The sequence below is a fragment of the Centruroides vittatus genome, unplaced genomic scaffold (genome assembly GCF_030686945.1).
Source record: "Centruroides vittatus isolate TY-2023 unplaced genomic scaffold, ASM3068694v2 contig_975, whole genome shotgun sequence".
Taxonomy (NCBI): Eukaryota; Metazoa; Arthropoda; class Arachnida; order Scorpiones; family Buthidae; genus Centruroides; species Centruroides vittatus.
In genome coordinates, this window is record NW_027122648.1 from 581751 (window position 1) to 599112 (window position 17362).

At 28.5% G+C, this 17362-nt stretch overlaps 1 protein-coding gene across 2 annotated transcripts in view; it reads right to left on the minus strand.

Annotated features, from left to right (window-relative positions):
* Window positions 1-1134: 1134 nt before the first annotated feature.
* Window positions 1135-17362, minus strand: part of LOC136985688 (corepressor interacting with RBPJ 1) — a 60385-nt gene continuing 44157 nt past the window's right edge. For both annotated transcript variants that reach the window (XM_067283018.1, XM_067283017.1), the window contains 4 exons: window positions 12386-12489; window positions 9879-9961; window positions 5180-5301; window positions 1135-2136 (listed from right to left, as the gene is read on the minus strand). In XM_067283018.1, coding sequence (XP_067139119.1) covers window positions 1382-2136; window positions 5180-5301; window positions 9879-9961; window positions 12386-12489 — 1064 coding nt within the window. In that variant the 3' untranslated portion in view covers window positions 1135-1381. The remainder of the gene's footprint in view (window positions 2137-5179; window positions 5302-9878; window positions 9962-12385; window positions 12490-17362) is intronic.

Consider the following 17362-nt stretch of genomic DNA (forward strand, 5'->3'; position numbering starts at 1 on the left):
GTCTTTAATGCTGTAAAATGTAGAGTATCATCATTACGTTAAAATTTGCAATAGCCCTCGTTTAGAAGCTATCTGCATAAGGCATTAAACTAGTTTTGTATATCGCTTAACATGCAAAAACTATTTTAATCTATTTTAAAATAAAATATAATCTTAAAACTGTTTCATATTTCAATTACTAAATTAAATGTTTTGATAAACTTTTCATCTTTTTCAAGTTTGATAAAAATATATATTTTTGGTCAATATGATAATGAAATGATGATTAACACATTAAAATAAAAATTTGCATTTTAATATAATAAAATGTGTGCTTTAATGTGAGAAAGATAATTAAGTAATTTTTTTATATATTTCTATTGAAGAAGTATTGTAAATTATATGGGAATAAACAGATAACCAATTAAAAATGATCTCATGATGATAGAATTACTATCACTTGAAAAGTACCAATTTCTTTTTTAATATGGATTGACTGCACTGACCTGTAAGCAGGTCAGTGCAGTCAATCTGTAAGCAGGTATACATTTACTACTGATGTATTAGTAGCCTTCCCTTGATTTTCTTTTGAATATAAGTATAAACAGCAACTGATAATAGTTACAATACAAACAATGATGTTACTTAGTATAATTTTTGTAGTGAAAACAGTTTTAGAGTAAATTTATTCAAAATGGGTAATAATATAAAAATGCTTTTTTCTACAGTATAGTATCAATAGATTGAAGTATTCTGCAGAACAATTGAAGTGATTTGATACTGATGTTAGAACAAAAGTGATAATTACAGACATCTTCAGTAATAAATGCCATTAATAAAATAGTAAATAATTCTAAATAATATTATAATATGTATTGGTATACATATACATTATTTAGAAATATTCATACTACAACAGTTGATATGAATCAACTGTTATACTCTGTATCAACATTAGGATACTCCACATTCAAGTAAAAATAATCTTTCTTGGTATCAAAAATGTTTTTGAAGTTATAGAATTAATGAATTTTTTTATAGTGGGAATTATATGAGATACTAATTGTGTGTAGAAATTTGTTTTGTTATTCCCTAATTTATAGTAAATAAAATGAATAGTTTTAACTCACCTTAATAAATCAATCAATAAAGAAAAAAATAGTAACAGTTTCACTTTTACTTTCATTCTTTAACTGTCACAACAGTTTCCATGAAGTATCTAAACTGTAATAATACATTTTTTTTTTTTTTTTGGAAAAAGTTTGATAAATAAAAAAAATATTTTTGTTGTTACAGTCCTAAAACATAGAAATTATAGAAAATAAAACCAATAAACACATGATGATACTTTATGTGTGATTATGCTGCACATTTTTTGTGTTCAGACATATTACCCAAACCATCAATATCTTTCATTGTATCTTGGAAAGTCTTGTCTTCTGTTATCATTTTTATAATGTCTATGGTCTCTTTCTTCATGATAATTTCTTCTATAATTTTCAGACCTTTTGTAATAATTGTCTCTCATGTTATTATCATCATCCCTATAAAATCTTTTCTCTGATGATCGCTCTCTGTAAGTGGGTGACCGTGAATGACGACTCTCGTAGCGAGAGTCTTCCCTCCGGCTTTCTCTCCAATTCTCTTCACGGGAACTCCTTCGTCCTGGCATTTCTAAACTTCTTTCTTCTTCATAACTTGCATCATTACTTCTATATCTGAACTCTTTTCTTCTTCTTCCTTCATCATAATTTTGATCTATATTTCTATGTCTTGAAGTTTCTCTATTTCTTTGTTCTTCCTCGTAACTTAAATTGTTGCTTTTGTGTTTAGATGATTCCATAGTTCTTTCTTCTTCATAATCTAGTCCATTAGTTTTATATTTAATATCATCTTTGTAAGTACAGTTTTGTTCATTATATCTGTTAGATATTTTTGTATCTGAATTTTCTGAGTCACTGTTACATTTTTCCTTATTTTTTCTGGATGATTTTGTTTCGCTTTGCTTAGGAGAGACATCACTATCTGAATTTGATTCTGAATCCGAAGAACTACCACTATCACAAGTATCACAAGTACTGCTACTATTACTGCTACTACTACTATTGCTACTGCTAGACTTTTTATGCTTATTCTTTAGTTTCTTAACCTTCTTTTCTGTAAATAATTAAAAATTTTTATTAAATATCATTTAATATAATACTAATATAAAAAGAAATACAATTAGAATGTTAGTTAATTCAATAAAGTCATATTTCAAAAATTCGATATTTATATATATAAAAATTTTCAGGAAATTGTTAAGTATATTTCATACCAGGATTATCAAAAAGATTTACTTATGAGTAGCAACCTTGACAATGATATGAGCCAGTTATGCTTGCTTTTGCTTTGTTACATGTAACAAAAAATACTTTTACTTACTACAGAATCAAGGGATAACATTGGTACTTACAAGAATTCCCAAATGTTATCTCTTTTTCTTAGCATGTCTACTCATTAATAATTTTATTTGCAAGAAGACTAATTGGCATTGCCAAGTCTACTCCTTGTAAATACATTTTTATTTTATCATCCTATAATAAAGATTAACAATGAAAACAGCAACAGTAACGAATATTTTTACTGGCATTCCTTAGTTATCACAATAGTTTCCACTATTGCTATATTATTAATGACGATAGTTCTTAATGACAGTTCTTTAATTTCTTCAGGTTTGCAATGATTAAGATATGATAATTTTCTTATGTCAACATGAAGCTAAAAATAATACTGTGAAAGTGCCATTTACCAAAATACATATCTGGTATAATTTTTCTTCATGCCGTCATTAAATACTTACACCAATAGAATATTTAGGTTACCCAAATATATGTTATGATGCAATCCTATAAATGTTCTTTTTGTAAATACGGGCTAAAGATGATAAAGATTTCTCCAAGTTAAAATTTAAAAACAAATTGTGTAATAAAATATGATTAATCCTACATAATATAATTCATCATATTTATTACTTTAGTTAAAAATGAAAGCTTCCTATATTAAAAAGATATAGTTTATAATATGAACTGTAATTCTAAGAATAAATTAAACAATATTTTTTTATTCTATAAATAGAAATTAAAATTTTTCATTCAATGCAGGCAAGACATTGCATTATTCAGTAACTAATGAAAACTTGATAATGACATTACAAACTTTTATTTTCTAAACATTTCACAAGAAAATAATATTGATCAGTGTATCAACTAGTATTTATCATTTTCTCAAAGAAAATGTTTTGGATTTATGAAACTGTTTTGAAAAGACAAGCTATCTATAACATAATAACAACAAATATTTTTAAGGGTCTTCACCTACCTTACTTAAAAATATCATCATTCCATATGAAAAATATGATTTTAAGTTGTTTTTAAGAAATGACAAAAAACTTGAAACAATTAACAGTAATATACATAACATTTACAAGACAGAAAGATAAACAGAACTGTGCTGTGGTCAAATATTGGTGATTTGGATATCTTGAAGTATAGATAAAATGCTATCAAACAAATTATTGTGTTACAATTCACAATTTTCAAACAAAGATAGATCCAAGCAAAATAAAGTTTTCACTGTCACTTAAAGAAATTTTAAACTTGTAATACAGTAATACCCCAAACTTACGCGATAGGTGGGACCTAGCAATAACCACGTAAGTCAGGATATAATTTCACATATAAATACATACAATTATTTTTAATTGAGACCGGAGACTAAAGAAAACAATAATTTAGAAAAAAATGTTTAATAAAATCTTAGATAATACATATGTATAACAGATTATATTATTAAAATCGTAAACCAAAGTTATTTTGATGCAGAAGGCTTCATAAAATCTAACAAATTCGTCTGACGGCTCAAAGATTGTTTTTTCTTCCGCAAAATTTCCTCGTAGCATGCTAATAATATTTTTTTTCTCATTTTGTAGAAGAAATGCGCTCTTCATTGGAGTCTATATTTTCTAAAATTTGCAACCCCTTTTCATTTTTGTATTGAAGTCTTTAATAATGTTAACTTTACATTCCAAAGATAAAGTTTTTCTTTTCTTGTTTGATGCAGAAGAATCGGTTGTACTTTGTTTGGATGGCATAGTAGAGTCTCTCAAGTCTCCGTAGATATAACAAACACAGAAATAAATAACACAAAATAAATTGTAGCTATGCATTGATTCCGCGCGACATGTCCAAACATGTAAGCTGAACAATAGTGTGGTGGGAGTGAGTAATCAAGAGTTGCGTGGTGCTCAAACAAAAGACGAATCGGCGCGATTTGAGAATCGCGTAACTTTGGGTTCACGTAAGTCGGGGTAGCGTAAGTCGCGGTATTACTGTACTGTACTAATAATATCCATAAATGAAGAATTCAAATTAAGACAATCTAACATCTAGTTATTAATTCTAAGTTTTTTGTATACATGCAAAAAGAAAAATATATACTACAAAAACATTATAAATTAATAGAAATATTTTCAATTGTACATCAAAAATTGGCATTGCATATGGACAATGATGTTCAAGAAAAGAAAGTAGTTAGTTCTGAGTAAATACACATATATTTAACTAATAAAACAAATATTTTAATTTTAAGTTTATATGAATTATATATTCTATATAAAGTTGATCAGATACTATTTTAATCACAGAGAAAACAGTGAAGTGCTATTAGCTATTGCAATGGACATTAGAATCAAAATTTTCATTAATGTGAAATAATCGGATTTAAATTATTACAGAATTAGGATTTTTCCTCTCAGCTGACTTTTACAGCAATGTTTTCTCCAAATACTCTAATATAATTATCACTTATGAAGCTTAAAGTCTGTACATAGCTTAGCTTGGTTGTTGATAACAAGGATTTGTATGCTAAATGAAAAATTATATTTGTTTAAAATTAAAACTTAATATATTTTGTAGTTTTATCTTACATTACTTATATAATTTCTATTTGGAGAGCTGATACTGAACTAAATTATTCTTAAAACAATTATTTTCCAAAAGAATAAATATTTTGGTTACCATAACTTAGCAGTTTTTATTTTTTTATATAAATCAAAATTTATTGAAGATAATTTCTAGCATTTCTAATTTATTATTTTTAATTCTATTAATAGTATTTTTATTTCACAATTCCTGATTAAATAATTTAAAAATTAACTTACTTTTATCAGATTCTTTTTTATTTTGCAATCTTTTTAGTTTTTTCTGTTTCTTGGTTTTCTTTTTCTTCTTTTTCTTTGAATTTTCACCTTTACTTTCTTTTTTAGAAATTTTATTTAATTTTCTGAAATACAGAAGCACCATAACTTATATATTTATTTAAATTACATTTTTGTAAGTCATAGAGATAAAAAAGAAATTAATATTTCCAAAAAATTTAAATAAAATCAAATATATTTATAAGTGCATTAAGGCATGCATTTATTATTCTTTCATACTACATCATTTATAAATAATGGATTTTCATTGACATCTGAATATAATTTATGCAAGCTTGAATGGAATCAATATCTGAATATAAGGAATTTAAAATAATCACATAATTGATATTTTATGATACAGAAAAAATAATTAGTATTTTTATACTATACAGAAACAATATACCAATGCCAGTGTCTCATCCACACAGCAAAACAGTTTTAGAACTTTTCTTGTGAATATTTTATTCATTTTACTCTGAATATAATCAATATCATCAAAATGTGTTCCTTTCAGTGTTTCTTTTATCTTTGGAAACAAACAGGTCACACGAGCGAACTACAGTAAATTTCATGTCTGATTTGAACATTAGGTTTCTGCACCCAATCTATTGTTCAGCACCACTTGGTATCTATTTCCAAAATTTCTTAAATCAGAAGAAAAAATTTTCTCCGTTCTTTCTCAAAACCTGACAATACAACTCACTAAATGTTTGATTTTGAATCTTCTGGAAACATTCTACTTTTGTGACATTCCAAAACCAAAATATTCATTCCACTGAACATCTGATTCATATCTTCCTCTCTCATGCTTCTGTTTCACATTCTATGCTCCAAACACTTTTAAATTCAAATATTAAATTAACTTAATAAAAATTTCCACAGGATTGTTCCTCAATCCTAACACTTCACACTATCAAATAATACTAGATAAATGCTACCCAGCTGAACATAATGACCTGCAGAGGAGAATACAAAATACATACATCTCTCTCTTACCCCAGTTTACTGATGTGTTGCTCTATGTCTCATAATTCTCTTTCTAACGATTTGGAACTTTCCTTAATAAAATTATTTAATTACAGATCTCAAACATGAATAAAATAAAGAATTCAAGTAGTAAACAAAACAATGCAAACTTTTAATGTCGAAGAGAGGCTGTTTAGATTTTGAAGTTTTTGTCCCTTATTCTATTTTTCCCATAAGCCTTGTTATTTTTAGTGTGAAAATTGATAACATGACAAATTTTAAAAAAATATATACAAGTAATAATGCAACAAATTTCCTAATACAAATAAATTTCATTATTTTTTAATAATATTTAAGTTAAGCGACAAACAAGTTGTCACTTTTAATTTTTTGTTAATCTTAACATGGAAACTGTACAAAGTATGGTCTTTACCTAGTAAACAGGTTATCTTCACTACTCTACAGGTACTGGTATACTATATACTAGACTCTTAACAACCTTTATGTCACCAGTAAAATATTTAATTATAAACAAACGTTTTCGACCGTAAAACTTCCGGTCTTCATCAGATTAAAAGTTCTGAGATTCGAATAACCGTTGTGTTCGAAGTTTTGTGTGTAAAAAGAGATTAATATTTGCTGTCGTTTGCAAATTCTTTTGTGCATGATACGCATGCACACAATGAATTTCTATATGCAGTATTACAACGTACTAAAAAATATTTTTAAAACTTCGAACACAACAGTTATTCGAATCTCAGAACTTTTAACCTGATGAAGACCAAAAGTTTTACGGTCGAAAACGTTTGTTTATAATTAAATATTTTACTGGTGACATAAAGGTTGTTAAGAGTTTAGTATGGTCTTTACACTATCTAAGAGGTTTACAACACAAATTCTAAAATTAAATATATGATTACATAAATAAATTTCTTATAAAAAATTAAAACTATTTCAGTATACACACAAACACACACACACACACAGTTTTTAATGACTGTGTATTGAAAACTAATAGAAGTCAACAAAATTTACTTCATATCCAAGATTCTAACCTTAGATCTCAAGTAAATTTATAGCTTCTGTTAAATTTGATTGTAGATTTATACACAATAATAATTTTAGCAGTAATATAAGAGACTTTATATTTACAAGTATCTAATTAATATATTAAAATTAGGGTTTCTAAAATGGGATCCCGTTTCCCGGTTGTTTTTTTAACCCAGGAAATATCCTGGGAAATTTTTCTTATCCGGGAAATCTCGCAAATTTCTTAAAAATTCACTTTTTTCTTATTTTTTGTTAAGATTGAGGAAATTTTGCAAATAGGAAGTATAATTAAATCATAAACTGTCAGAATAAATTTGTATTTATTAATTTTAAACCTACTTATTAAATTTTTGTAATTTTTCCTTGTTATGGCACATCACAAATGATCAATAATCAATATGTAGCTTATTTGTCGCAGGACTCTCAAAATTCTTTACTAGTAATATCTGGAATAATTGCACTTATGCTGTCTTAATTTTTAACTATGTCCAGTAGCTTCAATAACTGCGTAATGCCAAGTTGTGCAAATTGTGCAAGAATACAAATGAGTACGAAGTCTGCAAGTATGAAGTTTTTCTTCATAACCTGATTATTAAAGACAAATGAACTGCCGAATTATTGGGCTATGATGTTTCTATTAAAGCAGTCGAGGTAGACAAATCAAGAATACTAGAGAGCAAAAGAAGTACTACAATCTCGAAAATGAACTAGAAATCTTCCAGGCTACAGGTGAAAAACCACAACATCTGTCTTCTCTTAAATGCATTAAACACAATTCCAATCACATCAATTGAACCGGAAAAGACTTTTCATTACTAAAATAAGAATTAGATTGAGTGATTGGAGTATTGACCATCTTTGATTTTTAAAATCTTATAATACAAAACATTGTAAATTTTTATATTGGGTTGGGAAAAAAGAAATCCATTATTTTTACGTTTATTTCAAGACTTTATTTAATGTGGTTCGGATTGTCCGATTTAGGTCAAATATGCACTGTTTTGTTTTATAATTTGTTGCCATTTTAAAGGTAACTTCATAATGCCTCTCTCATGGAAGCCCTGGTCCCTATTGGCAAAAAACTCGACTAAGTGATTTTCACAATCTTCTCTTGATGCCAATTTTTTATCACTAAGGAAGTTTTGCAATGATAAAAAAAGATGGTAATTGCTTGGTGCCAGGTCCGGACTATAAGGTGGATGCATCAAAACTTCCCAACCAAGCTCCCGGAGTTTCTGGCGAGTCACTATAGACTTGTGTGGCCTGGCGTTGTCCTGATGAAAAACAACACCTTCTCCTGTTGGCCAATTCTGGCCGCTTCTGGTCAATCGCTAGCTTCCAATGGTTTAATTGTTGACAGTAGAGGTCCAAATTTAATGTTTGACCATATGGAAGCAGCTCATAGTAGATGATTCCTTTACAGTCCCACCAAATGCACAGCAAAACCTTCCTGGCCATTATTCCTGGTTTGGCCACCATTTGAGCCACTTCACTGTGCTTTGACCATGCTCGTTTTCGCACAATATTGTCATATGTGACCCATTTCTCATCCCCAGTCACCATCCATTTAAGAAATGGGTCAATTTCGTTCCATTTGGCCAAGGCTTCGCAGATGGAAATTCAATCCATCATGTTTTTTGCGTCAATTCGTGTGGCACCCAAACATCAAGCTTCTTTTTGAATCCAGCTTTAAGCAGATAGTTTAAAACTGTTTTGTGGTCAATCTTTAGCTCCTGGGCGATGCTACGATGCTAACATGCTGGCCCATTTCAATCATTTCCATGATTTTATCGACAGTTTTGATGACAGGCCTACCTATGCGAGGTGGATCTTTAACAACGAAATTACCAGAATGGAATCGACGAAACCAAAATTGTGCATAATTGGCTGTGACAGTATTGGGACCATAAACATCATTCACAATTTCAGCTGCCTGGCTTGCATTTTCGCCTTTATCAAAGCAAAATTGTAAAACATACCAAATTTTCTCTTTGGTAACTTCCATCTTTTACACCCTATAACTCTCAACTAAATCGACCAATCAAAAAACTAACAGAATTTTTTTTAGTACGGAATGTCACTTTTCCAATGAGCACAAGTCTGAACTTGTTTGATCAATACTTTACGAGATATATATCACTACAGCCATCTAGCAACAAAATAATGGATTTCTTTTTCCCCAACCTAATATTTTATTTTAAAAAAACAAAAATTACCTTCTAAGTTAGAAGTTTGATCTGTTCTTTTTTTAAATTTTCAACTCAATTCACAGGCATTTTTGTTGTTGTTGTTGTATGCAGTTTCCAGCAAACTTTAATAAATTTTTTCTATTTGTGAAAATTTCTATGTAATTCAAAGTAATTTTTAATATATATCTTACACAGCATTATTAATATGATTTTGGAGGTTACAGAACGTATTAAATTACTTTAAAAAATGAAAAATAATTATATCATTTGATTTCATGATATTTTGTATAACTTAAAAATAATTAATTTTGTCCTGGGATTTCCCGGGATCCTGGGAAACAGTTCACTTTTATTCCGGAATCCCGGGACAAGCAATAGACCGGAAAATGAGAAACCCTAATTAAAATGACATTAATTGAAATTATTATTAAACTAATTAATAACAAAATGCTAACCTGAGAAGCTTTTTTTTTTGTTTTGTAGACAATGACTTTAAAAATTCCATTTCAGGATCTTCTTCATCACTTGTTAAAAATTGCTACACATCATAATGTAAAATAAATAACAATTAATAGTCCTAAAAATATTAATTAAAAATGTAAATTTTTATTATACAATATAAAATGTTTTATGAAAATAAATATTTGAATTTCATATTGAAAATAGAACTAAAATTTAAATAAATATATTTATCATCTAAATTTAATAAATAAAATATAAAAATTAAATATAATCAAATATATTTATATGCACATTAATGCATGCATTTATTATGCTTTCATACTACATCACTTATAAATGAGCCATTCACAGGCCAAATCAACTAACTCCATTTGTAAATCCTTAATATAATCATTATTATTTTCAAATTTTTTGTGTAATGAATTTTATATATCCTTATATTAAAGCATAGCTTTAATATATTGATATATAAAAATATATTCTGTAATGTTTATTTAAATTTAAAGTTTAAAGGGAATTTTAAAAAATAGTTTATATTATCAATTTTTATACTTTTTGTTTTGTGGAGTTAAAAAAGTAGCAAAATTTGAACTTCTCAATAAAAACCAGAATATAAAATATTTTATATTATTCTTAAAAGATATAAACAAAACAATTAAATTTTCTATTCCCTATGTATTTAAAAACAAAAATAAATAAGAAAAAATGTAACTGACTTGATTATAATATATCATCTTATTTCAGGAAATACAGGTATCCCTTGTATAACACAGTAGTTACATTCTGAAAAAGTGCAGTGTTATGCAAATCTGTGCTACATGAAACAAAGGATTAATGCAAAACATGGGGTTAGGTTCCAAAAGTTAACAAAAATAAACTATTCTTGTTTGTTACTAAGAGAAATATGTTTATTAAAGCAATCAATAATTAACTAACAATCACATGTAAAAGTACTGTAAGATGCATTAATATTAATTTTAGTTAAATAAGGACATTTTACAAAGTATTGTCATATTCTGAGCTTTTTTATTTTTATCATAATTTTTTATGGATAACAAAATAAAAATATGTTAGTAACTGAAAATTTGTTCTAGAAAGTGTGTTTGTTTAGTCAACTACCAAGTGATTTTTTTCCAGAATTTGTGTTTGAATACCAAGTTGTTCAAGTTGGAAAATATTCTAATACCAAGATACCACTGTTCGTTTGTCATTTTTATGAATGAAGTAATTAATGAATACCTACAGTTAAAAAAAGTTTAACAACACTTACCTAAAAATGTTTAAATAAACTTTACCAAATACAAAGATTAATCTATAAAAAAAAAACAGTGACAGTGTTAAAGGTTAATCTGATAGCAACATGACACCTGGTCTGGTTGATAAGAAAGCTAGGACAGGGAAGAGAAAAAAAATTGAACTATCAGTTTTCATTAAAGTAAACCAGATGAAACACACAAAACAAATTGAAAATTTCAATATTCTAAAATACATGGGCAAATTTGAGACAACACATGTGCTTACTTGAATAAAAAAAGTAATGTATAATGGAGTTTATACTTAAAAATTGTAAAATTTTTTAAGAAGGATTTCCAAAACTGTGTTAAAGTTAAACCAAAAACTGTGTTCTACAAAGGCCTTGTTGTATGAGGGATACCTGTAATTTTTATTTATGATAGATATTTAAACATTCATATTACAGTTGACTCTGCATAAGTTGACACCCCAAGGGGAGGTGAAAATGTGTGGAGTTATCCAATGTGATGACTAAAGCGAAGTTGAAAAAAAAAAAAACCACAAAACTACAGTTAGGAAAATACAGTAGTGTGTTATACAGTAGTATAGGCTTACAATACACTGTGTCTTCCATTTACAATTACTCTGTGGATGAAAAACTGAAAAATTCATTTAGTGTTGTTTGTTTTGAGCACTTAACTGTCTCGACTTTCTTTTTCAACGATCATGAACACCTTGAAAACATCATCTTCGCAATTGTCAATTGTTGGCAAGTAACATCTAAGGATTCTTAATGCCTCTAGCGTGAGAAAATGCAAAATTGGTTTCTGGTGTGACGTTGATGTAGATTGTATATTTTCTTTTTGTTTATCTGTTATTTTTTTATACATAAAAATACATAAAATGTTAAGACATTTTTATTACCATATTTTACGAACTATAAGACGCTACAGACTATAAGACGCAGCTGAATTTTGGAGGCAATTTTTCAAAGAAAAAAGTGCGTCTTATAGTCCGTAAAATACGGTAATATGTATGTATGTATGTATATATATATATATATATATATATATATTAATTATATTATTAAATATATTAATTATGCAGAGTTTTTTTACATTAATGCCTATGTAAGTCAGCCAGGATCACAAAAAACTGACTACTTAACCAATGGTGTCGAGTTATCCAGGTGACAACTTATGAGGAGTCGACTGTATTTATGTTTAAAAATGTCAGAATTACAATAATAGCAACAATAATAATAAACCTGATTATTTTGAATTGGATCTAACTGATGTCCTAAAATATGTTGTTTTAAAGATAATCCATCTTCATTCATTTGTTTCATCAATTCAAGTGGATCCATTGAGGCTGTAAATTTATTATTATTAATTTTTTGCTTAATTGAAAGAATCAATTATTTGAAATAACAATAAAATACACAAATTATAAATGCTAAATTATTTAAATATTTAAGAAATGTAAATTATATATATACATACACAGTCAAACTTTGCTAATTCAAAGCTAAAAGAACCAACAAAAATTTCAAATTAAATAAGTTTTAGTATGGGTAGTAAAAATAACTTCAAAAATCATTTCTGGAACAAATAGTTAATAACAATTTATTCAAAGACTTCTTACATTATTACAATGTAGCCTATTTATACATTTTTAAAAAGGCTTGACATTTTCAACTGTTTTTTAAGTTTTTCAATTAAGTTGTAATGTACTCTCCATGTTTATTATGTGATTGAAAAATGATGTCACATGTTATGATGGTTTGTTGAAGGACAACATTTGTTGTCCTTCAACAAACCATCATAATTCCTGAATGTGCTCCTTGACCTGCACTGCTGATGGAACTGGTTTCTCAGAAAGCTCTTCTAGTTGTTCCCCTTCTTCATCTGAAGATGAACTATTATTTTTGTTTTTCAGCACATCAGCCGAAATTTTGGTATCTAAGTTCTCCACAAAATGCCACATTGTCGTCCATGTTAACATGGCACTCAAAAGAAATGCCTATACGTTGGCCTACATCTTTCCAGTTATCCACAACAGGCTCAATCTCTTCATCATCATCATTTACAGTATATTTTCAGCTTCTACTGGCAGAATTTTGAAAGAAGTTGGCTATGGTCATGGGTTTCACTTTATCACAAGCATTGTTACGCATCCAAACAGCATGTAGCAGGTTGACCTTATTGTTTTTATCAGTGTAAGTGGTTTGAACAACAAGGCATCAATAGTGGTACTTTAAATTTTTAATTACTCTGTATTCATCAGTTGGAGGACTGATGTCATACGGAGTGAAGAAACATAATCTTTACATTTTCCATCAGGGCTGTGGAGTCAGTAAAAAAAACACTCGACTCCAACTCCTGATAATTTTAGTAGGCTGACTCCAACTCCAGCAAAATGAAATACCAAGTCACATTATGGGGGCAGAGGCACTCATAGAGAGTTACCCTACTCTAAACTCTGAAAGGAGCCCCGGGCATTTACCAAAAGACTTTTATATTTAGTATTTTTAATATTTAACTTACATTAATATTTATTTGTATAAAAAAATTAATTTTTAATTAATATTTAATAAAAAGAAAAAAGGGGAGCGATAAAATTCTATATCTATTTATCCTTATTCTACAGCTTTTGCACTTCAATTTCACCTTTCCAGTAAAGTTAGTCCAACTAAAAAGTGTAAAATTAGCTACTTCAGCCCCTTGTTCAGAAAAGAAAAATGTATACTCTGATCAATTAGTCTGGCTCATTCGGAAAAATAGAGTACTTATTTAGAGTGGGGATAATAAAGGAATGAATCAATCAATCAATCAAAGCTTTATTCATATTAGGCTATTGCCTGTTACAACAGGGTGTTATTATTAACACATAACCATAGCAAATCTCCGATGACTTTAATATAGAATACATCCAATTTCAGTAACAATAATTATTTACAAATTTTTTGATAACAATAATTTTTAATTGCCATTAGATAAGCTTTTTGCCTTATTCATCACTCTCATAGTCATAACAAATTTATTAGCGTAATTATATAATTTATAAATTGTTTCAATCTTTGTTGAATGAAAAAAACCATACATCGAATTTTCTGAAATGAAGTTACCTAAGAGTGAAGATCATAACAATGTCTTAATCCACTAGCCTTTTTACATTTACAAAACAAATGAAATTTTGAGAAATTGTCATTACATCTAGGACAGACACTATTGGAATATTTGTAAAATTTGTTATTAATTATTATCACCTCTTTATTAAGTCTAAGTTGAATAAAGAACTTTTTAATATTGAAGGGTAAGTTTGTTAACATATAGCTGTTATTATATGGATATTCGATGATTGTGCCATACCACTCCAGGGATTTCTGCTTGTAAATATCTTTGACATCCCGAGTCAATGAGATTTCCAATATGTTTCGAACCAGTTTAGTACTTAACTCTTCACTTATCTCAGGCAATTCCATAAACAGTTGTATAGAAAATCCATAACTATTGAGAACTTCAAATAATTGACTACCCAATTTCTATACTGCCCATTCATCATTGATTTGTGGTATAATTGCCTCAGTAATATAGCCAGTAGGTTTCCACCATCTCTAATCTTAAAAAGGAATTTAATACATCTTTTTATAAAAATTGCACATAATTTAAACCTACTCAGTTTCAGCCTGAGCGCGCTACCAGGTAAGTTATACTCTAACGTAAATATCTTACATATAAACTTGTTCTGAATAATATCCAGCTTCTGATATTTAGTACGGTTCCAAATCAGAGAGACATAGCTAGTAGCATTCACTATAATAGAATTAAACAACTCAAAATGAACATGAATAATCTTTAATTTAATCATTGAAAACAGTTTCACCATGTTGTTAATTAAATTGTTAGCTTTAACCATGCTCATTCTAGCCTGTTTTTCAAAGGATAAATTTTTTTGTTAAAATAATTCCTAAAAACTTAATTTCTCGTACCACCTTTAGCTCTTCATTGTTAAAATAAAAGGACATATTCTTCCTGGGAAGTATAGCCTCACTTCTAAATATCATTATAAATGATTTACTAGAGCTAATTTTTAATTTTAATTCCTCAAAATTCACTTTCAGTGCCTGTATTTTCTTTCATAAAGTGGTCGCTGTCGGGGCTATCATCACAACATCATCAGCATAAGAAATTGAATGAACTATATGTTCATTAAAAATGAAACCGTCATCATCTCTATCAAAGCATTTGTTCATATCGAACATATAGAAATTATAAAGATGAGGAGACCAAGGATCTCCTTGTAACAATCCCCAATCTATCTTAAACGATGCCCATTGTTTATTGTCTTGTTTGATTATCTATAATAGTAAACCTATTATTCTCACCAATTGATCCTCCGCTTGATATTGAATCATTTTCTTTTGTAAATCTGTAATGCTCAAGGCATCATATGCCTTCTCAATGTCCAGGAATAGTGCAAACACCTTGTGTCTCTTTCTATGAAGCTGTAACTGGATAATTGCCATCTACACAAAGAGAGCCAATTGCGTGTCTCCATTGCAAACTGAGTGGCGTTCCTATAATTATTTTTGTCAATCCAGGTTTTAAACTTTGTCAGTAGAACTGATGTAAACAATTTGCAAAAGCTTGACAATAACACAATTGATCAGTAATTATTTGGAGACATTCTCTCACCTTTCTTGAACAACATATAAAATATCACTCTGTTCCAACCATTTGGAATCACACTCATATTATAAAAGTCATTGAATTGTCTAGCTAGGTAACCGACTATATCTGTTGGTAGATTTCTTATTGTATAGTTAGGAATATCATCGTAACCAGCAGCTATTTTTTCCTTTAGTTTTTTAATGCAGTGATGTAAATTCTCACACAAAACACCTCTCCGAGCAATTTTTCCTTAGAAATAACTCTTTCCATAATATTTGCAGTGTTTTTACTTATGTAATCATCTGAAAATCTCTTAAAATAATGATACCAAATACTATATGGCACTCGACTTGTATCTCCAGTTATCAAAGGTCTTTGAACATTATTAACGATACTCCAAAATGCTTTTGTATCTTTTAGCTGTCTTAATTTATCACTGATTTCCGAAAAATATTTTTTCTTCTTTGCTCTCACAAAATTTATATATATCTGCTTATTCTCCATATACTTCTTCCAAGATGATTCTAAATTGGTTTTTCTGAATTGTTGTAGGCTCTTTTGTTTTCTTATCTTATAATGGTAGCACTTGTTATTGAACCAGTTTTGTTTGAATTTTAGTGACTTATTCCTTGGACATCTCTTAAATTGATAAGATTCAATTGTAGTTATTAGATTGTTGTAATTATCAATCGGTTTATATTCCTTTTCTTGTCATAATATTTCCTCAGTCCTATTAGATATTTCTTTTATGAATTTCAATTTATTAAATATTCTACTATTGACTGGTCTTAATTCATTTTGATTTTGTATATGATTCTGCATGGAACTTACTTCTTCTGTATTTCCTAATAATTTCAATTGGATTGGAAAATGATCTGATTCATCTATATTGAGTACTGTCACTTTTTCACACTGATCTAAAATAAATTCAGAACAAATAATGTAATCTATAGTGGATTTACCAGTATGAGCTATAAACGTATATTCAGCAAGAGATCCCCAATAAACCTGCCATTTAGTATAAATAATTTGTTTTCTGTACAAAGCCAGTAAAGTTCTCCCATCAGTGTTGACTATTTTTTCTTTAGATTCTCTCTTGTTATTGATACCAACTTTCCCGCCTTTATACACTGTGTCTAACTTCTCTCCTATACGGGTGTTAAAGTCCCCTCCTATAATCCACAAATTTGTAAAATTTGTCCACTGGTCAATGACTTTTTGGACTTCAAGACAGCTCACTGTTTTATCAGCTGACAGAGATATGTATATTAATATAACCCCTACTTGCAGCTCTCCCCAAATTACTTGGAGCCTCTGTTCCAATTCTATCAGAGCAAAAATATATTTTTCAGTTAAATGGGATTGTAATAACTCACCAAGATTTCTTTTAATTAACAATAATAGGCCTCCAGAAGGATGCCCAAATCTCCTTATCCTCTGAGCTTTACTGCTTAACACCATGTATTTTCCTTCAAGATATTCTTTATCTACTTTATTTATCAGTGAACCCAATTATTGAGTGCGACTTTATATATTCTTTTAAAGTATCTTTATATATTTTTCCATGCAAT